The sequence below is a fragment of the Pseudorca crassidens genome, chromosome 13 (genome assembly GCF_039906515.1).
Source record: "Pseudorca crassidens isolate mPseCra1 chromosome 13, mPseCra1.hap1, whole genome shotgun sequence".
NCBI lineage: Eukaryota > Metazoa > Chordata > Mammalia > Artiodactyla > Delphinidae > Pseudorca > Pseudorca crassidens.
Genome location: NC_090308.1, coordinates 71,271,925 through 71,298,217, shown reverse-complemented (window position 1 = coordinate 71,298,217; position 26,293 = coordinate 71,271,925). Strand labels below are relative to the sequence as shown.

The following is a 26,293-nucleotide window of genomic DNA, read 5'->3' as shown; positions in this document are numbered from 1 at the left end:
ATGGTGGGTGGATGAAAAGGGAGATGGGAGCTAGAAGGGGGAAGGATTTTGCATTTTCATTAAGAAGTTTGGCCTTGGGAAGGGAGTGGGAGTGATGGCAGGTTTTGAGATGGGTCATGACTGGCAAATTAATAGTAGAATGGATCAGAGGGAAAAGAAGATACACTAGGAATTGTTTCTCGTGGGAGGTAGCAGGTTTGTGTGCTGTGGATGGTGGGATTGAAATCACAGGACAACAAAAGAAGGAAAGTGGGCCAGCAAAGGAGGTAGAAAAGCAAACACTGAAACATCGGAAAGTTAGAAGAAAACAGGCATATTCAATGTTCTAGAAGCAAAGAGAATTTAAGAGGGCTTGGCTAACCCCTTCAGAAAGATTAAGGAAGATGATATATAATAAAGAGGCTGTATGTATTGATGATTTGGAGAGGATTGGTGATTTAGGAGAGAGGAGTTTGGTGAGACGATAAGCACAGCAAGGGTTAGAGTGAGAAAGTAAGTGTGGATTATTCTTTGAATGTGTGATTATGAGAAGAAAGAGAACTGGCAAGGTAGCAGGAGGAAATGTGATTTGAAAGTCATCATTAATGGTAAGGATGACCTGAGGATGTTGAGTAGTGAACAACAAAGACTCTTCCTGGATTCAAATCCCAGCTCCTTTACTTCTTTGCTGTATGGCCTTGGGCAGGTTATTAACCTCTCCATCTGTAAAATGGAGACGATAATAGGGCCTCCCTCATAAAGTTGTTACGAGGATTAAATGAATTAATATTTGTTAAATTCCTAGAATAGTGCCTGGCCGATGATAAGTGTCATATAAGAGGAGAGTGCTAGACAGAAGATTGTAGAGAGCGGGGGGCTCCTTGATAGCACCAGATTCCAGAGACAGCTGGGAGGGGATGGAGCCCAGGGAATGGCAGGTGTAAGAGTGAGAAAGAAGGCTGCATTTTTTAAATCAATTAATTTATTTATTTGGTTGTGCTAGGTCTTAGTTGCGGCAGGCGGGCTCCTTAGTTGCAGCACGCGCGTGGGACCTAGTTCCCTGACCAGGGATCAAACCCGGGCCCCCTGCATTGGGAGCGCGGAGTCTTAACCACTACGCCACCAGGGAAGTCCTGCTGCATTTTCTCTAAGACTTTGCTACTCAGAGGTTGATCCTTCAGCCAGCAGCACTGGAATCGCCTGGGAGCTTGTTAGAAATGCAGAGTCGCAGTCTCCGCCCCAGACCACCCGAATCAGAATCTGCCTTTTAACAAGTCTCAAGTGATTTGAGTATACCCTAAAGTTTGAAAAGGACTGCTTAAGACAGAAGAGGGGAAGGAAAGGGAATACACTTTTCTCCAACCTGGGTTACATTACCTCACACAGTCCACATGTTTTCACGCTGAATGGATGTAAATTCAACCAAGTGCAAAGAACTTCAACCTTCTGTTCAACCCCTGTAGCTCTGATGGTATTTTTATTTTTGGCTGCATTGGGTCTTCGTTGCTGTGCACGAGCTTTCTCTAGTTGAGGCGAGTGGGGGCCACTCTTTGTCGCGGTGCGCGGGTTTCTCATTGCAGTGGCTTCTCTTGTTGTGGAGCACGGGCTCTAGAGCGCAGGCTCAGTAGCTGTGGCTCATGGGCTTAGTTGCCCCGCGGCATGTGGGATCTTCCCGGACCAGGGCTCGAGCCTGTGTCCCCTGCATCGGCAGGTGGACTCAACCACTGCACCACCAGGGAAGCCCTCTGATGGTGATTTTAAATGGGTAGTTGTCAGGATCTATATACACAGACTTAGCTTCTCTGTTGTCCTTAAGAAAACTGGTGATTCTGGTTTGGCAACCAGAGGTCTAGAAAATTTTGAAGTGGAGGGGAGGGAAAGTGAGGGCTCTTTAGTAAAATGGCCTCAAGTGTTCTGGTAAATGTAGGAGTGTAGTCTTCCACCAGGAAGCAGAGAAGGGGTGGAGAGACAGTGATGAGAGCTGGAGGAGAGTAGATCAGCCTGCAGAAGCTGAGTAACACAGGGAGCCCAACCCGGCCACAGTGAGCTAGCAATCCTCAAGAGCGTCAGGGGTCACGATGATCCCTAGACCCTCGTGCTGTCTATTCTCTAAACCAAAAAGCTGAAGGAGTTTTAGACACTGAACGTGTAATGAAAAGAGCAGTGGACTCAGTGTCTGCAATTCCTGGATCAAAGATTAAGATAACGAGCGTGTGTGATAATTTTTAGTGATGACCGATAACGGTAAACACCGGAACTCAAACAATGTTCTCGTGAAGATATCTGATTCTTATCTTCTGATCTCTAGTTCTAACCCTCATCTCTGGCACCCTGGGTACATCAGTAAACTTCTCCAAGACTATTTTCCCGTCTGTCAAGAATAACAGTACCTGCCTTACCTACCTCTGAATTGTTCTAAGGCTCAAAGAGGGAATATATGGACAGTTCTTTGAATCATCACCAAATATCCCGCTGGCTGATTTCATTAAAAATTAAGGCCATCGGGGCTTCCCTGGTGGCTCAGTGGTTGGGGGTCCGCCTGCCGATGCAGGGGACACGGGTTCATGCCCCGGTCCGGGAAGATCGCACATGCCGCAGAGTGGCTGGGCCTGTGAGCCATGGCCGCTGAGCCTGCACGTCCGGAGCCTGTGCTCCGCAACGGAGAGGCCACAGCAGTGAGAGGCCCGCGTACCCCCCAAAAAAAAAAAAAAAAAAAAATTAAGGCCATCTATTATGACTTGTAGCTTCTCCCCCACAAGATTTACTGTTTCCTCACCTGTTTTTTAATTCCTTTCTTGTTTCTTGGATAATGAACGATCCTACCTCCTTCTCAATGTGTGTTATCTTCTGAGTGTTTAAATTAAAAGTTGGACATTTTCAGTTATACTAGAAAATTCCCTTTTTAAATTTCTGATGGCTTATTTTTTCCCCCAGCCATTCCACTGATCCTTTAAAAATTCCTAATTATAAAATACAAATTGATATGATTGCTCTTCAGTATCACTTTTCATATTAGTTTGGAAATAATTATACATATAATTTACCTTAATAAAAGCAAGTCAAGGTAAATATTGAGTGGAATTTTAGCAAACAATGGAAATGGATTTTTTTCCATTCATGAAGTATTTTTAATCTTTTATACCTGTCTGCTGTACACACTCACACACACACATACACACACACACAAGAAACCATTTTTATATTACAATTTAAGATTGGTGGGATTTGGGGTATTTTTAAAATTTTTTGTTGATGTATAAAACACATACAACTCCACAAGTTATTATGAAGTGAATATACCAACTGTTCAACCACAAACCTAAATTAAGAAATAAGACATCATATGTCCCCTCAGGTCCCCTCCCAATTACTGGCCTTTCCCTTCACCCCAAGATAAACCGCTGTTCTGACTTCTAACAACACAGATAAATTTTGTCTTGTTTTGAATAATAATTATATATATTTTCTTTTGTGTCTACTTCTTTCACACAACATATGTTTATAAAATTTATCCACGTAATTTCATGTAGCTATAATTTATTCCTTTTCATTGCTGTTTGGTGTTTCATTGTATGAATATGCCACAATTTATCTCTTCTGTTGCTGGACATTTGGGTTCTTTCCTGTTTTGGATTTTACAAATAATGCTGTTATAGACATCCTTGTACAGGTCTTTCATGCATATGTTTATACGTTTCACCTGAGTCATAGGATATCCATTTATACACACATTCATTAAACACATAAAATAGAAATTCAGGCCACAAAACCACTTGCTCACTGTGAAAAATTAGATTGCATCATTTTCTTTACACTAATATTTCCTGTTTGTTTTTTTCTTTGGTCCTTTTAGGGTTTTGAATGAGTTTATTATGAAAAACCCTAGTTTGGAAAATAAAAAAGACCAAAGAGACCTCCAGGTAAGTCATTCTGAATTGAGAGCTGTTGCCCAAACTCTGTGTTTCTCAGTACTTCAAGTCTAACATGGGGAAGTCAGATAAGATCATCTGTGAAGTTTTGTGTGTGCGCCTGTGTACATACATAGATATAATGGGTTATCCTTGTTTCTCCAGGATGTGACTCATAAAATAGTGGATGCGATCGGTGCAATCGCAGGTTCTTCTTTGGAACAGACAACATGGCTGCGGCGAAATCTTGAAGTTAAACCTTCTCCCAAAATAATGGTAGATGGAACCAATTTGGAATCTGATGTTGAAGGTATTGATCTCAGACATTTAAGTTTATATTTGTAGGCATCTGTTCACTAAGAATTTATTGCAGTCAGCACTGTAAGTACAGTAAAATCATCTCTTTTCTTGTGTTTAGCTTTTTTCAGCGGGGGAAAAAAACCTAACCATATCTTTACCTGTCTTTTCTCTTACTTAGATATGTTATCACCTGCAATGGAAACCTCAAACATAACTCCTTCTGTATATAGTGTCCATGCATTGACATTACTCTCTGAGGTAAATAAACATTATCGGGTTTTTTCACATGAACTTTCAAGTAGACAGTTTCACAATTAAATATTAGCAAGTAATTCTTACAGAGAAGATTTTAATTTGAAAAACTGTTTTGTACTTCAAGAAATCACTGTGTAAAATAAAGTTTTGACTTTGTATTCAGGTTAGTAGTTTGTTAAATATTAGTGATACTAACTTTAGAGATTGCTCCCCCCCATGCACTGTTTTTTAAAAGTGTACTTTTTAAAAATGATAAGTGCTTTTGTTTCACAGTGTGGGAGGGAAGGGTGGAGGTGGTATAATGATGCTTGCCACTACAAAGCATTTACAGTTTACCAAACAGTTTTATATACATCCTCTGACATGCTCTCTTTTATACCCTGTCATCAGGGCATTTTTGTTTCCCCTTCACAGATGTGGTTACAGAGAGAGATGAGCACAGTGTGACTAAGACCAAACTGACAGAGTTGCAGCTCAATTCATGTGGTCGGGTTTTTCCCAGGCCACCTCGTAACCCAGTCAGGGGAAGGGAATACTGAGTTTCTAGTCTTAAATTTGCTGTTTACTCACTGTCACATTGGAAGGTTCTTAACCTCTCTTTTTCTCGTCTTCCCTGTCTTGGTTAGAAATAGTAAAATTTGCCCATATTTATATCCTGTAGTTATAACGGAGAAAACCATTGTGGCAGAAACCATTCATGTAAAAATGGCTTAGGGAGATTTGATTTTAGGTTTTTCTAATTTTAAGGTATTCTAGATTTTCTTACAGACTGAAAACCACCTCTAAGTGCTGTCAGTTTTAGCTCTCAGATTATACGTTCCATTTCATCTCTTAACGTTTTTTTAGGTTTTGGCTCATCTTTTGGATATGGTTTTCTACAGTGATGAAAAAGAACGGGTTATTCCTTTACTTGTAAATATCATGCATTATGTTGTGCCCTACCTCCGAAATCACAGGTACTATTACTATTTAACTAGATGTGTTAGTTAACTCATACTCTGTTAAAAATAAATTGTGTTCCTTTATTGCCATTTTTGGAATTACCACAAAATGACTTTATTTTTACCTTGAATTATCGTGATAAAAAAAAATTATTTCTCTTATAGTGCTTTCTATTTCCCATCAGTGCTTTAGGTAAATGTGACCACTTAGGTATAACGTAATATGGTGATTAAAGTTACAACATACAGGTTAAAGTGGTTTTCCTTCCTCCTAGTGCACATAATGCCCCTAGTTATCGAGCCTGTGTCCAGCTGCTTAGCAGCCTTAGTGGGTATCAGTACACACGGAGAGCTTGGAAAAAAGAAGCCTTTGACCTCTTTATGGATCCCAGCTTCTTTCAGATGGATGCCTCTTGTGTTAATCAGTAAGTCACCTTGCTTCTATTCAACATGATAATGCACCTCACAAAGTCTGTTGAAATCAACTACCATCTGCAAAGTAGAACACTTTTTTAATAATAATAAACAACAACAAAATCTTATTTACATATCATAATCCTTGTCTCTTTCAGTTGGAGAGCAATTATGGACAATCTGATGACACATGATAAGACGACATTTAGAGATTTGATGAGTGAGTATTGTGGGGTGACAACCTAAGCAGTGTCTTTCCTATACAGGATCCATTCGTATTTACTTTGCTCTTTTCTAGAAACTGTTGAATTAGCTCTTTGTCAACTTATACTTAGTACCCGATAGGAACATAATGTTAAAACTTAAAAAGGACAACATAGTTGATAAATAATAAGTAAAACTATTTGGCCATGTCAAATTTGTCTCCAGACTGTTTCCTCGGCACATAACATAGAACATGGCACTCAATAAGTAATCACTGAACAAAAAGACTGACATGTAGGGAGGCTAAGAAAGGCAGCAATAGGAACAAACCTAGCAAACAACTCCCTCTAAATCCTGGGGCTCTGGGGACTTCCCTGGCGGTCCGGTGGTTAAGATTCCGAGCTTCCGCTGCAGGGGGCACGAGTTCAATCCCTGGTCCGGGAACTAAGATCCCACACGCTGCATGGCTCGGCCAAAAAAGAGTCCTGGGGCTGTGTTTATCTTCTTGGAAGGAAGAAAGTGAGGGGCCAGAAAGGCCAGAATCGCTCTCTGCACCACTTCTTCTCTATCTTACTGGCTTATATATTAGGCTTCCTCATAGTATCTAATCTGGAAAAAAAAGGTTTTCTAAAAGTTTGAAAGTTATTAAACTAATGACCTTAAATAGCAGTGAAGTTGGATGGATCTGTAGAATTTCTTGTCAGTTCTTAACCCAAGCTGCAGTTTCCCCCTCTGGAAAAGGGACACCGTATTCTCTCTAATCTTCACAGGTTTGTTTTAAGGTTCAGATTCATCTATTTAACAGTTATTTATTAAAAGACACAAAATGGGCCAGGCATTATGCTCACCTTAATCCAACAGATAAGATTATTTCAGACAGTAGGTAAGAAGTTGTGAAGGAAATAGGGTGATACGATAGATTTTAAATAACAGCTCAAGAGCTCATATTTGATGTGAAACTAGAGAAACCAACCACGAGAAGGCCTAGGGACAGAGTATTCCGGGGATAAGGGACAAAAATAATAAAGGTCTCAGGGTAGGAACAAGCTCGGTGAATTCAAGGAAGAGCAAGCAAGACAGTGTGCCTGCAGAAGAGGGAATGGGGGCGAGTACGAGACATGAGGACGGAGAGCTGGGTAGGCTAGGCCTGGCCAGGCCAGAAATTTTTAAAGCAATGAGAAGGATTTCGGCAGATGGCCTAAAATAATAAAGGGTTTTATAAAATGGCATTGTTAGTGATTTTACCTTCTGAAACCTACAGTTCTAAATTTTTTTCTCTCTCCACATTGCAATTCCCACCCCTTGGTCTTCTGGCTTGTATATGCTAGATCTGTTTGCCAGTCCTTCTGCCTCAGAGAGGAGTCCCAAGTCCTCTACCCTGAGGTCCTCTCTCCTGGATGTCATAGGGTCTAGACTTTCTTAAAAACAAAAAACAGAATCATCTTTTCTCAAATCGTCTGATGACTATATCACAGCCTCTCACTTGCTTTTTTTTTTTTCTTCCAGCTCGTGTAGCTGTAGCTCAGAGCAGTTCACTTAATCTCTTTGCAAACCGTGATGTGGAGCTAGAGCAGAGAGCCATGCTTCTGAAGAGATTAGCATTTGCTATTTTTAGCAGTGAAATTGACCAGTATCAGAAATATCTTCCAGATATACAAGGTAAATAGTGGAAAACTGTTTTCTCTATTTTCCAAATTTTTTGGTTCCTTAGAAATTACCTTCCGTAAGTTGTAAGTTGGGGTGAAATATACCAAGCGTTGGTAGATGGAGAATGTTGAATTAGAAATTTGTTCTGTTGAAACGACAAAAATTATCACCAGTATGTAAAAGAAATCAAACACTGAATTTATAGGACTTGCCTCAACATGGTCTCCATTTTATTGTTTGGGTCAAATTTCCTAGGAATTCATGTTTGAGAATGAGGTGTAAGACTGTTTTACTGCAGACAGGCATATTAGTGGGGTTCTTTTGTTGTGGATGAGAGGTTATACACCTTTAAAGGAGGGGTCTGAAATAGAGGCGTAGCCTCTATTTTAGCTAGAAGTAGGTGGAGATCTAGAGTTTGGGGCCAGGGTTGGGGTTGTATAAGGCTCTTGATAACCTTCATCAAATGGGTTTGGTGGCTCTCTGTGTCCTGAAGGGTATCAGGGCAGTCATCAACCTGTGCCACCAGATGGCTCCATGATGGGAGTGAGCTTGCCCCAGGCAGTATTGTTTGCTGCTGAGTCAGTGTGCTTGTGCAGTAGCCAGCCTCAGCAGGCTGTGCGGGGATGGGGTTGGGGATGACAGTTGTCATCTCTTTACTGAGATTATTTCTCTCTCAGAAGATAAGTGACTCCTCCTTTTCTGACCCTTTATACCTAATGTCCAGTGTGCAACATGCACACTATTTGTCCTGTGATTTTTTTTTTAAATCGACTAGATTGGTGCTACTCAAAGTGTGATCCATGGACCAGTATCAGTCTGTTATTCCATCCATGATACGTTCAGAAATGTAGAGTAAGCATCGTAAGCCTTTACAGCAATGTGATAGAATCTGTTGAATCTAGTAATAAGAACATGGCATTGTATTTATCTTTTTTTAATTTGATTTTTTCTGGTAATTCATTTTTATTATATTTTATGAAAGTATCAATCTGCAACAGACTGGAAATTATTTATAACGTTGATCATCATAGTTTGAGAAGTACTGAACTAGATTATATAGAAAAGTTTATATGAAAATGATTCTATTTTGGTATTGAAAATATACTGTATTTCTTTCAGAGAGATTGGTTGAGAGTCTCCGTTTGCCCCAGGTGCCAACTCTTCACTCTCAAGTGTTCCTGTTCTTCAGAGTGTTACTTTTAAGAATGTCTCCACAACACCTTACCTCACTCTGGCCTACCATGATCACAGAACTTGTGAGTTAATTTTAATTCAATTAGGTAATAAATCTAAATTATAAAACAATGTGACAAGCATCAACATGCTTACCGGATAAAAACTAATCTTGGAAGAGAACTGAACTCTAGTTAAGCCTGTTACTGAAAATTTGTACAGATGAAAATAGTAAAACAAGTCAGATTCTGTCTCCATACAGCTTAAACTTTGAAATATGCAACATTAGCAATTATTAGCTCCTTGCGAATCATGACCTCGTCTGATCTGGTTTAGTTCATTCTCAACTACACCAGAGTTTTAACTTTGTCATGGCTGCCAGGCCTGGTTCCTGCCTTTGGCAGCACCACCTTGAGAGTGATTAGAGATGGTTTAGCTAGATTTAGATGGCCTGACATAGGGCATGAATCACTCTTGAAGTGCAGCACTTACCCAGGTAAGCTGCTTCAGAGAGACTTTGACAAGATTTTGTAAACCCCCAAACAGTAAAACCTTCCTAAGTCCCACTACACCCGTCCGTTCCCCTCCCAAACCATACCCTGTCGCCCTCATCTGAACAACGTGGGGAGCTGGGGAAAGAGATGAGAAAGGAAAGGGACGGGAATCTGTAACTCCGAAAACCCAGCATTATAACTTCCCCACAAAGAAATTGGCTTTAATATTTTTTCCTTTTTTAATAACTGTATCTCTGTTCCATAATCACCAAATAAGACCATGCTTTCGTCTCACCTCTGCCAAATTAGTAGCAAGGCTCTGTGCTGAATTTTCAGTTTTACTTTTGGAAACTAAGTATAATTTAAAGATCCTAAAGTTGTATCCTAAAATCTGTATTTGGATTAATGAAAATATAGCCTAAAGATAACTTGAAAGAAGGTTTAAATAAACATTTGACACTTTTTTCCATGGTCTTCAGGTACAGGTATTTTTACTGATGGAGCAGGAACTCACTGCTGATGAAGACATTTCACGGTAATATGTAATTCATTTTGATTTAGTCTTATCAGTGTGTAGTATCCTAAAATCATCCAGAACGTTACTTTACAACTAGGAGGGTATAGACACTATTTTATCTGAACACTTTGTGTATTTAGTCTGTTATTATCCAATTGATCATATTTGGATATAATACAGTTACATGTATTCCTTAGGTATTTTAGACTGAATTAAACTATCAACATGAGTGGCCTTTGGCCTCTAGACACAAATTTAGTTTAAAGCAATACTGTTTCAGCTATGTGAGCAGTATTGGTTTTAGTAGGTCAGATCTTTTTCCTGAAACATTCAGCAAAACCTATTATGGCAGATAACCTGTAACTAAGGTATACAAATGTCCATATCTTCCAGGATGATCTCCATTTAATGTACCAAAATTTGGGGTTATTTTTAGCAGAAGCAGTTTATTAATATGTGGCTAAATATAATTTATTTTTATTTAGGAATTTTTGTACAAATAAGTTTATAAATTAAAAAGTTCCTTTAACACTGTGTGTCTTAAATATATTTTACTCTTCTTTAATACTAGGTTTATAAAAGAGAATCCCCTATACTAATAACTGTGTTGATTATTATAGAAAGTTTCCCTCCCACCATCCTTGCAGAAGGACACTGGGTAGTAGGGAGGCCTCCTGAATTTACAGCTTGTATTTTTATACTTCTCGAGTATAACAAGTTATTCTCTACTATTTTTACATTCTTAAAATTTAAAGAAGAAAAATTAATTTTTGATTTGAGAACAGTAATATTAATTTAGTCATGAACTTGCTTAGCGATTACTGGTACATTTATCAGAATGATTATGAAAAATATTAGCTGGCACTTTGAGATTTTCCAGGAATTACCTGTGAGTAAGTGGGTCCAGCTGCTGACAGCACTGTCTCCTGCTTATAGGACTTCAGGCCCCTCTGTGGCTGGTCTGGAGACAACCTACACAGGAGGTAATGGCTTTTCTACTTCATATAACAGCCAGCGGTGGTTAAACCTCTATCTTTCTGCTTGCAAATTTTTGGATCTGGCTCTGGCATTGCCCTCCGAAAATCTTCCTCAGTTTCAGATGTAAGTAAAATTAAGGATATTAAATGGGTATTTTTGAAATGCATTTGCTTTGGTTGGTGACATCTAAGATAAAGTTTTTTTGTGTAAGTTGAAGTATTCATAATTTTTATTAAAATGTAATTGTTTTGGCAGGAGGATGGTAGGGCAACAGTTGTTGGAAGGTATCGGAAATGGCCGTTGTGGGTATATTAAGACTGACAGGTCATTCAGTCAACAAGTTGAGTAGGCAGCACACGTGAGGCAGCCGGATACATGACTTAAGAGCTTCAAGTCCAGTGTAGGAGACGTGCCGTTAACACACCATGGGTGTTCTGAGAGCACCTGTGCAGGATGCTGTGAGGCCACACAGCGGAGACCCCTCTGAGCTCTAGGGGTCAGAGCAGGCCTGAGGGGAGTTTTACACTGAGGAGGTGGGGTGATGGTTGGGGGAAGCAGGGGTGAAGACTTAGAGGTTGGAATGGCCCTGGTGTGTCTGCAGTGTGTCTGAAAGATCAGTATTGCTGGAGCAGCATATTGAGATATGAGGCTGGAAAGGGCCCGAGTTACATGACTTACAAGCTATATTCGAGAACTTGGACTTTAACTAAGGACAGTGGGAAGCCGCTGAAGCATGAATTTTAAGGAGTGAAGTGATATTATCAGTCTTGTATTTTAGAAATTTTACTTTGGCTATGTAGTTTGGAGAAAGGATGGGAGGTGGGCAAGACTGGAAACAAGGAGGCTCTTCTTTCAGATGATAGTGAATTGAACTAGAAATGGCAGAGGGGAATAGGGAGAAAATTAATGTAAGTTAAATGCCTTGTTCATAAGTGCTCAAAAATATTTAATTATGATTTTTCATATTTAAATTTTTAAAATAATAGGCAAACTATATAAGATTGCTTTATCACTATGTAGCTAATTTGAGAATTTATCCACATGATCAAATATGTATTTATATAATATATAAAATTGTGTTATATTATTCTTCTGGATTGGAATATTAATAGGATAAAGAGTAAGATACCAGAATCTTTTTTCTATATTTGGATATACTTAAATCTCTAAAAATTTCTGTTGCACAAGCTTACTTTTCATTAAATTTAATGGTAAGAACTAGAAATTTTTTTACATTTATTCCAGTTCCTTTAATTTTGTTTTTCCATTTGAAAACCATATATATCCACTTCTTAATGAATTTCAGTGGTTGGGTGTCTGTTAAACTGTTGTCACTCCTGAAGAAGTTCAGAAAAGGATACTAAGCAGAATTGTAGGAAAGTGGCCAAAATTAACTAGGATGTTTATGTTCACAGAGGTAACAGAAACTACAGTCTTCATGCTCTAGGGAGAGTGTTATGCTTACAGCAGTGACCTTTCAGCTTCTGTGAGGAGAAGCAAAATGAGTTTATCCTCTTTACTTGTCAAGAATCAGAAAAGAGATAAAAATGCTGTAATATCAACTACAGTTTTTTTTCTTTTAACTACTGTCTTTTCAAAAAATCTATAAGGTAATAAAAGATAACATGGAGAATTTAATAATCTTGAAAGGGTAGTATCTTTCTGAGCATGATTTTCAAAAGTTTAAAATATTTCATAATTTAGTTACATACAATTTTTAGTCTCTGTGACTAAAAAATACCATAAAGATTGAAAGGCAGCATTGAGTTGGGAAAAGATATTTACAATGTATATGACCAAGTCTAACTTGCTTAATATGTAAAAATGGATAACACAACAGAAAAATGGGCCAATGACAGGATTAACAAATAGTTCAGAGAAAAGGAATGGCTTGTAAAACATACGAAAAGGTGCTCAGTGATACTCATAAGAGAAATCCCAATTAAAGTTACTAATAACTATCAGAATGCTGAAGATCTAAAAGTGTACTTCTTTTACCCTTAACAATAGAGACATTCTTACTCTTGTTGGAAGAGTACATTGATATTGTCTAATTTTTCTACAGAGGTTTATATTTACCAAAATTCAAAATACAGATTCTCATTAGGCCCGTAATTCTGCTGTATCCGAGGGTTTCTCCACTCACCGTCCTCTTGGACACGCATAAAAGTCAGCAGTTACGTAAGCGTATCCATTATGGCACTATTTGTAATAGCTAGAAATCGGACAGTCTAGGAGACTGGTTGAATCAGTACCTTCCAGCACTGGAGTACTATGTAACTGTTAAAAAGGATGCTGTTTTATATGATGTTATCTCCAAGATGTGTAATTAAAATAAGCAGCAATCATTTTATTTATTAAAAGAGGAGAGGGTTGCTTGTGTGACTGTGTGCTCTTTTATGCATAATAAAACTCTGAATGGGTATATATGAAACTGGCAGTATTGGTGGAGCCTGTGGTGGGAAGGGGACTACCTTTCTTTGGTTTGCCCTTTTATACTGTTTGAGTTTTTTCCATGGACAGATATTAATTTTACTTATTAAAGACAAAATTTAAAATAAATGTTGGAGATTTTTATCTATATAGTAATGAATGAGCATGGAAACATTTGTCAAGTTACTTGTGTTGTGCTCATGGAAAAAATGGTGTTGAGTACTTTCCAAATTTCATTTGTTCGTTACAAATGTTCATGTACTCATTTCAACTCTATGAAGTAGTTAATATTGTCCGTATTTACTGGTAAAGGCTCAGGTTAAGAAACATGCCCACGGTGACAGGGCTACAAGTGGCACAGCTGGTATGTGAATCTGTGTAAGTGGTGGGGTCATGATGTGTCTACGGGATTTATGTGGCCTTGTCTTAGATGGCACAGCGTGCATCTTACCAATATTGGTGTCATTCTCCTACATGTAGGTACCGATGGGCCTTTATTCCAGAAGCCTCAGATGATTCCGGTTTGGAAGTGAGAAGGCAGGGCATACATCAACGAGAATTTAAACCTTATGTAGTACGACTTGCAAAACTTCTTCGGAAAAGGGCAAAGGTACTGCATTCTTTTTAAAATTTGTTTTTGTTAAGAAGATAAAATTTGTAAAATATACTTACATCGTATCTTATGTGCATCTTCCACTGTGCGTCAGGCTAATTAATTACAGATCTTTACCCAAGAAAATAGTAGTGAGTTTCTTACGTTCATCAGTAGGCCTCTGTTACAAACCTTTTGTCATCTTTTCCTTGCATTCAGAAAATTTCAAAAATAAATTGTACAATCTGGGGACGATCTGGGTTGTTTTGCGAGCCCTAGTTTGTAATATGTGCTTTGAGTGCTCAGAAATTTTCCACTCTTCTGGGGTCTCCTATTCAGGCAGCAGCTCCTAAACCACATTCCACACACTCCAGAGATGGAATGGAGGACAGTGTCCTTGAAGGACATGCGGAACTTGATTTCAAATCAAGTTGTTTCTTTAGGGACTAATAAGTAAAAGAAGAGATGAAAGTTGAGTCCAGAGTTTAGGAGAGCACTTGGGTACTTTCATGTTGATATTGCAGGGTTGGAAAAAATAATCATGACAACGAGTCCGGAAGCAATGTGATTATAGGCACACGTACTTTGTCATCCCTGCATTTCATTAGTAATGACAGTTTTTATAAAACTCCTCCCTTATCTAAGGAATAAACATGACAGTCTTTTGCACAACACTTGTCCCACAGAATAAAAAAATGTTTTGATTGGAAAGCATTTTCCCATCCAAAACACCTTAAACAAGGTCTTCATGGCCAAGCCCACTTTTCACTGGAGCAAAGGCTATGAGCTCTCCTCTTTCCTTCCACAGGACGAGGAGGACTTTAAGACAGTGACATTGGAGGGACTGGAGATGGCCAAGCATCAGGTGAGGGTGGCTTTTTGATGCTTGTGGTATGGCAGCAAAAGCTGCCACCTCTGGACCAAATCTTGAGACACAAACCCAGGTCTGGCTTTCAACAGGACAAGAGAGGTAAACAGGAAGGAAGTCTTTAAGTGTAGACTGTTGCAGTGAAAGGAGAAATAGTTCATATGGAAACATGTTTGACTTGTTAATTTTATTATTGAGGAGGTGGTGTAGCTCTGATTAAGAAAAGCAGAAACACTATAAAACAAGTGCACTGTTCTTGGTCAAGAGCTTAGTAAAAGTCCTCTTAAAGGTACATCTTGACAAGAATATAAACAAAAGGTTACATCATAGCTTCCTTACATTTGAAAATCAGCTATGTAGAGGGTTCAAGCATATTACTCGTTTCCCCTCAGAGTAAATGCATCTCTGTAGGCCCTTTCGTGACTATTGAATTGCACTCTGACTCAGGGGACTGACGGTGGAGTGGTCATCAGTCCCGGACCGTCATTAAAGTCAGTGTTATTAGGTGAGAGAAAGGAAAGCGGTTTCGTACTAAGAAATAAACTAATAGCTGTTTTTTCTTTTTCCTTTTTTTTTTTTTTAAATTTGGCCATAGATAAAGAACTAGATGATCTTTTTTTTCTTCTTTGCTCCTGTAGACTTCTGAGAAAGGAAAACAGATTTAAAACAGGATTTTATTTTAAAATAAGCAAACATTGTAAGCACACACAAGAAAATAAGCTGGATTTTGCATCTGTTTTCTCCACTAGGAAACTAGTGATATTAAAATATTAAGTGAACAATGCAAGTTTCTCAGCAACATCTCATCTTAGAAGGCAAACTCCATTTGTTAACAAATATGACAGACTATAATTCTGCTTCCTAAGTCCCACTTGATAGTTTTTTCTCTCTAGTTCATTGTTTGTCTTCATTATCTTTACTCAGTGTGTTTTCAAATCTATGATTCTGCCCCAGTTCAGACATCTTCAGTTCTCTCAGAACTTTCTCTAGATAGACCGATGTCTACAGCTGTGTGTGTAGTTTAGCTGGCTTCTCAAAGTAGCTACTTGAAGTACGTAAATTGTCGTGTTAATGCAGTTGACAAGAGTTTTCACATACATTCTCTTCATCGCCCCATCTTATAAGTGAGGAACTGTTCTGTACTTGCCCAGGACACCCACAGTAAGCAAGCGGCAGAGCCAGGGCCCTGACCCTGGCGTTATTCTGACTCCAGGTCCAGCTTTGCTCCCATGTGGTTTAGCACAACACAGAAGCGCATGGCAGGGTCTCTCCTGGGAGTTCCTTTCCTTTCTCTGTGCTGATAGTAATGATTCACTGTGGACTCTGCTGCTGTCTTGTGGCAAGTTTAAGCCATTTGGCCACAAGGTAATTGACTGACTTGCTAGTAGTGAAATGTGTAAGACTCTCTGTCCCTTCTTCAGTCATTTTGACCTAGTCCTCGGATACATTGGTGGGGATCCAGAAATCTGGGAGCTTTTTGAGTATATGCAAAGCACAACATGAACTTTTGGATTTGACAGTCCCTATGCAAAACTAATTCAGCTAATAACTAAGCTTACTTGTGCATTCAAGTTGGAAAATATTACTAAAGTGTTAGACCCTCAATGTACAATTAATAATTGGCACCAGAAGGCCTCAGTTAGAAGCAAACATTTTAGCAAGTCTGGAATGGAGACTTAATGTCATCACTTGTATTCATTTCTTAACTCTGTTTGCTGATCCTTATATTCTTTTAAGTTTCCTCACATACTGCATCGTCTGTTGGGAACAATCGCCTTTTTGTTTTCTGCAGAAAAACCCAGAGGAGGACAACTCAGGGAGAGCGCTGGGCTGGGAGCCGGGGCACTTGCTGCTCACCGTCTGCACGGTGCGCAGCCTTGAGCAGCTCCTGCCATTCTTCAACGTGCTCAGCCAAGTCTTCAACAGCAAAGTCACCAGCCGATGCGCAGGACACTCAGGGAGCCCCGTCCTCTACTCAAACACCTTCCCGAGCAAGGACATGAAGCTGGAAAACCACAAACCATTTTCCAGCAAAGCCAGGCAAAAAATAGAAGAGATGGTAGAAAAAGATTTTCTGGAAGGGGTGATAAAAACTTGAGCAACATAGTGGTTCCATTTAGTTTAAATGTAAATGTAATTATTTAAAACAAACATTGCTCTGAGTTGTATAGTTTCTTTTTGTTTTCTTTTTTTTTTTTTTTTGTATGTAACGAAACACGTTTCAGGTTGTATTTAATTTAAATATTTGTAAATAAGAACGAATGTCTGACTGTGGCCTGAATCAAGCTTAAATATTATGGGCGCATATTGATTATGGTGCCTAAGAGAGATCTATATATACATAAATAGTCCATTATGGTCCATTGTTTTACTGTCCCGAGTTGTCTTAAACCTGCCAAATACACACTGCACATTTTTTCTATTGGTTTCAGGCTTTGTTTAATTTAGATTGGTTGGGGATTTTTTTCTTTACCTTATTAACCCACATTCTAGTATCAGAAAGCCATCACTTCTCTGTCAGAGGCTTGGTAATGTATTACAACTCGTTTCTCCCACATACCTTCTCCCACATACCTTCACTAAGAGGAGTAATGAATAATTGAAGCCTGGGCCACACATCCTTCCTTGTAAGTGTAGCACGAGCATCTCAACCTCGGTACGGAGTACAGGTGTATACAGCCTCCATAGTCACAACTCTAAATTCCTGGTGATGTTAACTGAAGAGAGGTAAGTCATCTAAGAATTGTTCTGGAGACTCTGCTATGAAAAAATTGGTTATATGAAGTCTTCTCCAACCTCCTCGCGTTTGTATTAACAATGGTGAGTATTAGTACTGCAAAATGACTGAGGTGACAATGACAGAAAAGACATCATATGGAATTGGTAATAAATAAAGTTTAATTTTCTAGCAGCCTTCGTGAATTTTTCCTTGCATATATTATAAAGTTAATGACTGAATCATATACTTAAGCTCCAATAGTTTACATTAGTGTGATTGATATTAGGGGTAAATTTCAGTTTTTAAAAAAACTAAATTTTAACAAGTATAAGGGCTTACCTATTTCTAAAGAATGATTCTGGTAGTGTTTGTTTAAGAAAAATAATCAGATCTAGAAATAATCCAGTAAGGTACAGACTAAACATTTATGATTATGTGTTTGAGCCTGTCACAATAATGGCAGTACTATTATCCTGTAAAAAGTTTTTAAAAGTCTAGTTTCTAAAAAATATAAAAATTGTCCTCAGAAACCTGGTTGAGGTCTTTCTCCAATCCCTCCAGCCAGCTGAAATACTGCCAAGCTCACTTCATATGCAAGGCTGTCCGCATTTTCCTGCAAATTACATGAAAGGATATTAGATGAGAAAGACACAGCATCTACCAGGTTACTTGCAACTTTAGGGGAGGCAGCTTTCTGATTTTGATTCACTAACAAACAAATATTCAAATGAGAACTTTTTTTCATCTTTCAGTAACAAATTACAAGACCCTCAGATAAATGGAAAACAAGTCACAGTCTTCTAAATCGGGTAAGTTCCTAGTTAACTAATTTTATAAGCTGATTTGATTATCATGCTAAAGCTCTGAATAAATTCAACAGAACCTAGTCCTTAAAGGCAAGAAGGCCACAACCAGCCTAAAGAGTAAGTAACTCTTAAGGCCCCATCCTCATCCACTAGGGATATTTATTCAGTATATTCTGGGACGGCCTAAGCTTCTGCAGAAAAGCTACTGTATAAGTTAACAGTATATATCTCCTTCTGAGAGCTATTTACCTAGTCACCCCACTCTAACTGCCTCAGCTGAGCAAACACTTTTAAGTCTTTGACCCTATCAAGAAAACAGAGGCACAGAGCAAGGCTGTCATTTAAAGGAAATATTTTGAAAAACAAATTGAAGAGTCCAGAGACAAAGATGAATTTCAAGCAGTATGGATGACGGTACCAGTTGATTTAGAAATGGACTTGAACTAACCAGCTATTTTCATAAAGCAACAGGATGTTTTTTAAATGAAGGAAAAAGGTATAATCCACTTCAGGATGCATATGCTTAATATGTGTCAAACTAAGTACGGTTTAGTACACTATTTATTAGTTATTCATGCAGCAGTTAGAAATATGACACTTTCAGGAAATTAGAATAAATTATAAGAAAAATATGTGGGGGAATTCTGTTCAACTGTGTAACTACTACTGATGAAAATAACCTAAAAGGCTCCATAAATCTCACACATTAGAGATTCCAACACCATTAAAATAGTTTTCTCTCCTGCTGCCTGCCCTCCTCCACCTATGTTAGACTCTCACTGCACATTCCTCCAATAGAATTGTCCCAGCTTACCTGCGAGTCCGCTTCTGCATAGACTCGGACTATGTCTTCGGTACCAGAGGGCCGGACAAAAGCTCGAGAAAGCCTGTACTTCTTCACCAGCTCATTGATGGCTTCCTGGAGTCCTGGAGGTTTAACTGCTTGTCTTTCGGCATCTGTGGTGCTAATAACTTGCCTGTCTGCAACCTAAGCACAAGCATTTCTCATTTGTTACCATATATCACACTCCCTTTCACAAGCTTAACCCATTCAACCTAATTCCCACCAAAAGATTATGGCCATTTCATGTCAACAGGAACAGGCCCACATTTCAGCTTACTGTACCACAAAGAGTATAGCACTGAGATTTCCACACTGTATTACAGTTATTACTAAAACAATGGCCAGTAAGTACTGTATGACTTAATCATTGATCAAATAATCTTAGGTATTTAAAAAAAGAGGGTCATAAGAATCTCCGGAAAAAACTGATCTGAACAATCGGCAGCCGTTTCTGTGAGCTCTGGCTTCCATATCTCTGTCTTTCAAAAATTCTGTTGGTGAATGTGTAATCTGGTATAAATCTGTATAGAAATCAACCAGCAATTTATCTGAAATGCCTTTAAAAATTCTCTTTCAGCCCACAGATTCTACTTGTCAGCATCTAGCCTCTGGAAGTACTCTGTAAACCAAGAATAATGCAGAGGAAATATTTACAGTTCACTCAACAGGCTATCCAGAACTCGCTTCAAAATAATATTAGGGACATGGAGGGCACTTGTTGAAATCTGTTCTCTCTACACATGTATCTTTTAAATTTTTTATAATAAAATCTTTTAAAGTGATACATAATATCATTTATACTAAAGTTAGAAACCAGATACTTCTAAATAACAATAGAATGGTTAAGAGCGATTCTGTAATTTTTAAAGATGTGAGAAAATAGTCTTTTCTATGCAATATCTATTTACAGAATGCAATTGTTTTAGTTAATTTTCAGAAAAGAAGTAATTTTAAAATCTCGCTCACACCTTAACTTTGAGCTGTCTGTTTGGAAGATCTGTATAGAGGGCGTCCCACTGCTGTACGGTCAAGCCCTTCAGAGCCAAGATTGCCTCAATCACCAGCATGTCAGAAATAGCATCACCAGTTGCCTGCAAGATGCAGAAGCAGAATACAAGCAGAGCGTGGATATGAATGCTTCTGTCTCAGAAAACCAATCGCCATGTCCTGGCTGCCCTCCCCACCCCACCCCCGCCCCCAATGCAGGTAACTGACGGGGGTAAATACAAACTACACGAGGGAAAAAGGTATCCATGGAAGACAGCAGTAACAGGTCTACCAAGAATACTGAGACGAGCCTGCCTTTAATCTTCCTGCTCATCTGTGAAGTGTAACGAACTCTTAAGGTTCCAGCATTAACACTGTATGACTCAAAATTTTACTTACAACTAGATCCCTTCTGAGATACTATTGCCACGATGATGGAAGGCCTCATGCATGGTAAAGTGGAGAAATAGGAGCTTTGGTGGTAAGATACACCTAAAGTTGGATCCATACTGTGCCACTGAGTCGCTCTAAGTAAGTCTTTGTTTCTTCATTTATAAAACAGGAATTATAGTGACCCCTCTCCCTCTGTTACTGCAAGGATTACACAGTGAGGTATGGAAAGTGCCCAATATGTGCAGGGCCCTCAAATATTAGTTCTTTTGCTTTCCGCTGACCTACACTTTGCTCTTCCATTGCCATATTCTCCACTCCAATCCAATAATCTGACCCACATATGTGCCTTGTCAGAGACTAGTTTTCCTGAATTCCCTTGAGAAGGCTGGTTTCAAAATATATCCTTAGATACATTTAGTAGCTCAATCTGTTGACTCCAGCTATAAGCTACTCATTACTTGAAAATATGAAGCACATAAACATTGTCACTGCGTTTCAGTATAAATCTAAATTGTTGCAAGGAAGCCGCCACAACTTCTCCACTCTGATGTTTTATACAGCACGTTATTCTGTCCACCTTCTGAATAATGTAAAAGTAACCAAGAGTCCACCACCCCCTCAGTTCTGACCTGGTTAAACAAGTCAATCATGTTTTCAAGCATCTTAGCAGCTTTCCTTTTCTTATCTTCTTCTAATTCTTTTGCTAGTTGTTTTATCTTCATTTCAGCAGCTTTACTAAATAGAACCTACAATCAAAGCATAACAAAAATCAGAAAACACTATCCATGCCCCAGTCTTACGTACCATCATCCCAACTAAACTGCTTTTGAAACTCTCCATGACTCTGGAGAAACTGAGGGGAAAATGGCAGCCTTAGAATGTATGAAATTAGTAGAAAAGACCAAATCAGAACTCAGAAGATATTACAAGGGGGGTGGGGGGGAGTTCCTTCATGGATTATAAAACTGGGTTATCAAAATGTAAAGATTACAAATAAAATATCCCATTGGCAAAGGAGAATGCACATGGTGAGTTTATGATGTTGCCCTCAGCCAGCTGAACCAGTGCTGGGCAACCAGGGTTCCTTAAGCCTTATCTGTATCCATTTTACTTTGAAGAATATAACTCACTGCAATTAGTACAGTTTTCTTGTCCTAAGTTTTTAAGGACATAAACTAAGCAAAAGTAGAAAAGAGGTTCATCTTATATATTACATCATGGCAAGCAGTGCCATGGATGTTTAGTATAATAAACATCATGTTGCTCAGGATTCCTGCCCTTCTGACTTGCCTCGCCCATGCATGATTTCAGTGCCTTCGGAGGCCCAACACTAAAGAGGAAAAGCTGCACTACATTCAGCCACTTGATGATATACAAAGAAGTTTGCTGGTAAACTAAGACGCACACTGGTCACTTGTTTTGTGGAACCACGGCCATTTCCATTCATTTACCCTCCACCAGGAGACCTGAGCAGATGCGACATACCTTATGGCCTGTGAAGACTAAAATATTTACTATCTGCCCTTCAAAATAATTTACCAACCCCTGCATTAGATCACTGAAGTTATATTTTAATTGCATTTTCTAGGAACTCGTTTTTCTTCTCATATTCATGACCTCTAGAAGCCAATTTTGAATTAATGAAAATTATTTGACCTAGATAAAATTTTCTGTTAGCCACTTCAAGTGCATTTATGAAATGAGGCTATGTATAAAAAATTTAATAAAGAAATATTCTGAACGTTATGAATATGCTGAAGACCTGTTAATACACGTTAAAATAGTGAACGTTATGATACGCAAATTGTATCTCAAACCTTTAAAATTTTCTCTGCTAAGAGCCATAAAAAACTTCATATGCCAATTCTAATTACTTTAAACTCATTTTTAGTTGCTAGTAACTTAACTCTCAACCTTTCCAACACTTTTCAATTCACCACAGCTACTGAACTTTCCTTTTGCCACGTATGGCCAGTTGAAGGAAAATATTTTAAATGGGCTGTATAGACCGTCTGGTTGTAGGAAAATTAAGAACTGCCATGTTTCTGAAAAAACTATATTATAGGGACAAATTAGTATTCTCTCTTCACACTCGAAGATCATTATAACCTAAAAGAGCCATAGTTTCACAGAACATAATAATATATTAACTAAATCTTATTCTATCACCATCCCAATCATTTCAACAAAGTGGAATATTACCTATTACTACCCAGATACAGAATTCCATCACTGGAGAGAGGCGCCAGCTAAAGCCAGATGCCACTGCTTACGAGAACTTACTGTGCCATGCCCGTTTGCTTCAAAATAAACTCCAATGTCAAATTCCTGAGCCTTGTGATGCAGGTGTTTTACACCAGTTTTAGTACAATAGACAGGTACCTGTAACACACATGTTTAAAGAAACAACAGCAGTTATTCAATCAGCAGATATTCACTGTGTACCTCTCATCCCAGGGAACAAAGCTTCCGGAGCTTAGTCTAGTGAGGAAGACAGCTAAGCAACTGAAATACTAAGTGTTAAGTGTCACTGCGGGGGAGTGAGAAAAGCAGGGTGAGAGTGTGAGAGGTCCCTTACAAGATAATGAAAGATCCCAAGTTGGGGAGTGACATGATGTAATTGTTTCTGAAAGCTCCGTGTAGCTACAGTGTGGAGAATGGCTTAGAGCGGGGGGTCTGCAAGCTTTTACTATAAAGAGCCAGATAACTAATATTTCAGGCTTTGCAGGCCATGTGGTCTCTGTCACAATCGCTCGATTCTGCCACTGTAGTGCGAAAGCAGCCACGGACCATACAAAAACAAACGAGCACAGCTGTATTTCAATAACACTACAAACAGCTGGCCAGCTGGACGTCGCCCACAGGCCACTGTCTGCTAAGCCCTGGCTCAGGTTAGGTGGTTTCTAGGGCTAATCCCAGTAAGAAATCACGGTGGTTGGGACAGGAACAGTGGGTAGCGAAAGCCTTGGATGGATCTGCGAGACAAGCATGGCTAAGGAAAGACGGCAGCAAAACTGCAAAAGAGAGCAAGCTCAAATGAGCCTAGCATTTAACTGGATTCAGGGGACCTCAGGAATGGCTAGTGCTGAAAATATTTAACCCATAAGAGAATGTGTTGAGAAGGAGTAGCTTCTGATGTTGTTTCTTCAACAGGGCATTTTACTATAAGGAAGTTTTGAGACAGAAATTAAGAAAATACTCATAACCCTAACACAGAATCCCTATGAAAGGCAGGCAACTGGGCCCCAGCTGGCGTCCCTTGAGTAAGTTTACTGTGACCATATATTTAAATCAGGGCACAGACTAGCAGCCTCCAGGTGTGTTTTATTTGGACTACCCACTGTTTCTTTTAAATTCTGACTCAGCTGCCAAGACTTAAAAGGCAGGCAATTCACACAACAATTCAGACTTCCAGCTTCTCCTGAAGATTGCCCAGAGGGGGCAGCAGCTGGCCTGGCACACCTTCCTAGTCCTCGCCTGCCTGCTGGCTTCGTTCACTGCCCCCATCCAGATCCTAAAGGAACCTGACTTTGTCACTCCTGCTTTAACAACAATAGAATGGCCACAAAAACTACTAAAATGCAGACATTTGAAAATGGATACACAAATGCTGGAAAATATTACACTAGCCAGGGAAAAAAAGAATAAAGGCAAAAAGACCCAACTTGGGCCCTGCAGCCTCTAACTCTTAAAGTGGGTAGCATGGTACAGAGGCTAGTCACCTACCTGGTGGATGCTGGGGAAAAAATCAGAAACAAAATCTCCCACCAATCCAGAAAACATCTCCACAGAAGAAGAATAAGACAGGCTTTATTACTGCGTAAGCATTAAGCCAGACTGTGATGCACATCTCAGGCAATCTGCTAAGAGACGGCGAGACAGGAAGAAATCCCACCCTTTTGCAGAGCTAAAGATAGCTAGTGACCAAGATCTCTCCTCAACCGAACGTGAGGGAGGCTCCTTTGAGCCTGAATAGGTCCTGTCCTTGGCCGTGTCTGCAAGAGCCCAATTTTATCAGGAATCTTTTGCTAACTCACTTCAGCCAGAATCCCCCACCCTCAATATCTGACCAAAGTCCCTACCCGGTAGCATCTGATCACCCAGGCCTGCCTTCAGCAAAACAACTGTTAGGTTGGTTTAGCCAGAATCCCCCCTAGCCGCCCCCGTCCCTCTTCGTACTTTCCCATGCACCAACCCCTCCCTCACACCTTATTCCTTGGCTACAAAATCCCCACTTTTCCTTGCTGTGTTAGGAGATGAGCCCAGTCTCTGTTCCCTGCTACAAAACCCCACGGCGATATATCTATTGAATAAGCCTACTTCTTAGGAAGACATCACAGTACCTTCTGTCACACGGAGTTTGTCCTAAATCTACCCGATAAGTGGAGTGGCCACTGGCGTTAGCTAACTGCCCTTCTGCAAAGGAATAATACAACTTCTCATCCCTCTCTGTCAAGAAGATAGGTGTCTGGCTCTAAGTGGTAGCTAGGTGAAACTCTCAGGAGGCTGAGGCACGGGATGCTATCTTCCTTGACGTTTATATTTCAAAGAGGTGACTCCAGGCCCTTATGGTAAACACTTCTGAACTGTAAAACTGGCCTATTTCACCTAAAAAGGTTGATATTAATTTCAAAAGGACAGAGAAAAAAATTGTAAGTTTTCTAAAAGAAATACTCTCAGAAAAAAGGGAGGAAAGTCTCTTTCCCTTTTTGCATTAGGGACAATTGAACTTTTTCTTATTTTTGATTTCTGTTTATCCTTAAGTAGACAACAGCTCAGCTTCGTGCACTTCAACCTATTCATTTTTGTGAGGGCATTATTTTCCTCACAGAAGCATCTTACAATAGAAGATAATGATGAAGAAGCTACCAGAAAATGGAAATGTTTCAATACCTTCATAACTTCTTCCAGGTAGCGTGTTGAACTTCCATTGGCATATGCAGTTTGTACGACACCAAGACTCAAACTGTCTCCAATCTGGACAAAAACAAGGACAATCATCAAAAGTAAAGACCCTACAAAAGCAAACCTATAATCAGAGTTCTAAAGGATGACAAAATTATCAGCCAGATCAGCTGTGCCTTAGTTTTATGCAATAAACAACTCACCAAAAATTTACATGTATGCCAGAAAAAAAGATAAAATACTTTTGAGCATTATTTAAAGCAACTGTACAAGGAATCCTTTTATTTTTTTTTTTAAAATCACCTGATTTCGCTTCTGTTACTCCGCGGTTTGTATCAGGATTCACCCTTAGTGCTGTATATTCTGCGGGCTTGGACAAATGTATAAGGACACGTCTCCCTCTTTACAGTATCATATACAGTGTTTTCGGCCCTAAAAAGCCTCGTGCTCCACCTATTCATCCCTCAGCACCCACTTCCCCCCAGCCCCTTGCAACCACTGATCTTTTAACTGTCTCCACGGTCTCTGCGGGATTTTTTTGCAGAATATCATATAGTTGGACTCATGCTAAAATACACAGCCTTCTCAGATTGGCTTCCTTCACTTAGTAACATGCGTTCAAATTTCCTCCACGTCTTTTCATGGCTTGATACATCTTTTTTTTTTCTTTTTTCCTTCACTGCTGAATAATATTCCATTGTCTGGATGGACCACAGTTTATTCGCCTATGAAGGACATCTTGTTTGCTAAGGAATCCTTTTCAAAGAAACCTGTGGTTTCTTGATCTCTTTTTCTTTCGTTTTTAATAAAAGTATACACTGAATTCCTAAAGTACACATTTTCCCGATTGTGATAATTATCATTACATTTTATACTTACAGCTAACCTGAGATTTCCAAAAGAGCATAACAAAATAAATCTCACGTTACTAAGCTT

The 26,293-nt window shown here is 39.2% G+C and overlaps 2 protein-coding genes across 11 annotated transcripts in view; one reads left to right on the top strand and one right to left on the bottom strand.

Annotated features, from left to right (window-relative positions):
- DOP1A (DOP1 leucine zipper like protein A) overlaps positions 1-17,125 on the top strand; it is a 109,424-nt gene extending 92,299 nt beyond the window's left edge. For 3 of the 7 annotated variants that reach the window (XM_067702673.1, XM_067702674.1, XM_067702672.1), the window contains 13 exons: positions 3,833-3,899; positions 4,053-4,197; positions 4,366-4,445; positions 5,289-5,398; positions 5,659-5,808; positions 5,956-6,017; positions 7,508-7,660; positions 8,768-8,904; positions 9,795-9,850; positions 10,769-10,933; positions 13,724-13,853; positions 14,644-14,700; positions 16,496-17,125. In XM_067702673.1, the coding sequence (XP_067558774.1) occupies positions 3,833-3,899; positions 4,053-4,197; positions 4,366-4,445; positions 5,289-5,398; positions 5,659-5,808; positions 5,956-6,017; positions 7,508-7,660; positions 8,768-8,904; positions 9,795-9,850; positions 10,769-10,933; positions 13,724-13,853; positions 14,644-14,700; positions 16,496-16,801 (1,618 nt within the window). In that variant the 3' untranslated portion in view covers positions 16,802-17,125. Of the gene's footprint in view, positions 1-3,832; positions 3,900-4,052; positions 4,198-4,365; positions 4,446-5,288; positions 5,399-5,658; positions 5,809-5,955; positions 6,018-7,507; positions 7,661-8,767; positions 8,905-9,794; positions 9,851-10,768; positions 10,934-13,723; positions 13,854-14,643; positions 14,701-16,495 lie in introns of those variants that run through there. The other 4 variants (XM_067702676.1, XM_067702675.1, XR_010933829.1 and 1 more) reach the window with 3 other exon arrangements.
- Positions 17,126-17,583: 458 nt separating this feature from the next.
- Positions 17,584-26,293, bottom strand: part of PGM3 (phosphoglucomutase 3) — a 25,580-nt gene continuing 16,870 nt past the window's right edge. For 3 of the 4 annotated variants that reach the window (XM_067702682.1, XM_067702681.1, XM_067702684.1), the window contains exons 8-13: positions 25,346-25,429; positions 22,736-22,834; positions 21,082-21,198; positions 20,041-20,163; positions 19,043-19,216; positions 17,584-18,035 (exon numbers count right to left, since the gene is read on the bottom strand). In XM_067702682.1, the coding sequence (XP_067558783.1) occupies positions 17,946-18,035; positions 19,043-19,216; positions 20,041-20,163; positions 21,082-21,198; positions 22,736-22,834; positions 25,346-25,429 (687 nt within the window). In that variant the 3' untranslated portion in view covers positions 17,584-17,945. The remainder of the gene's footprint in view (positions 18,036-19,042; positions 19,217-20,040; positions 20,164-21,081; positions 21,199-22,735; positions 22,835-25,345; positions 25,430-26,293) is intronic. The other variant, XM_067702683.1, reaches the window with a different exon arrangement.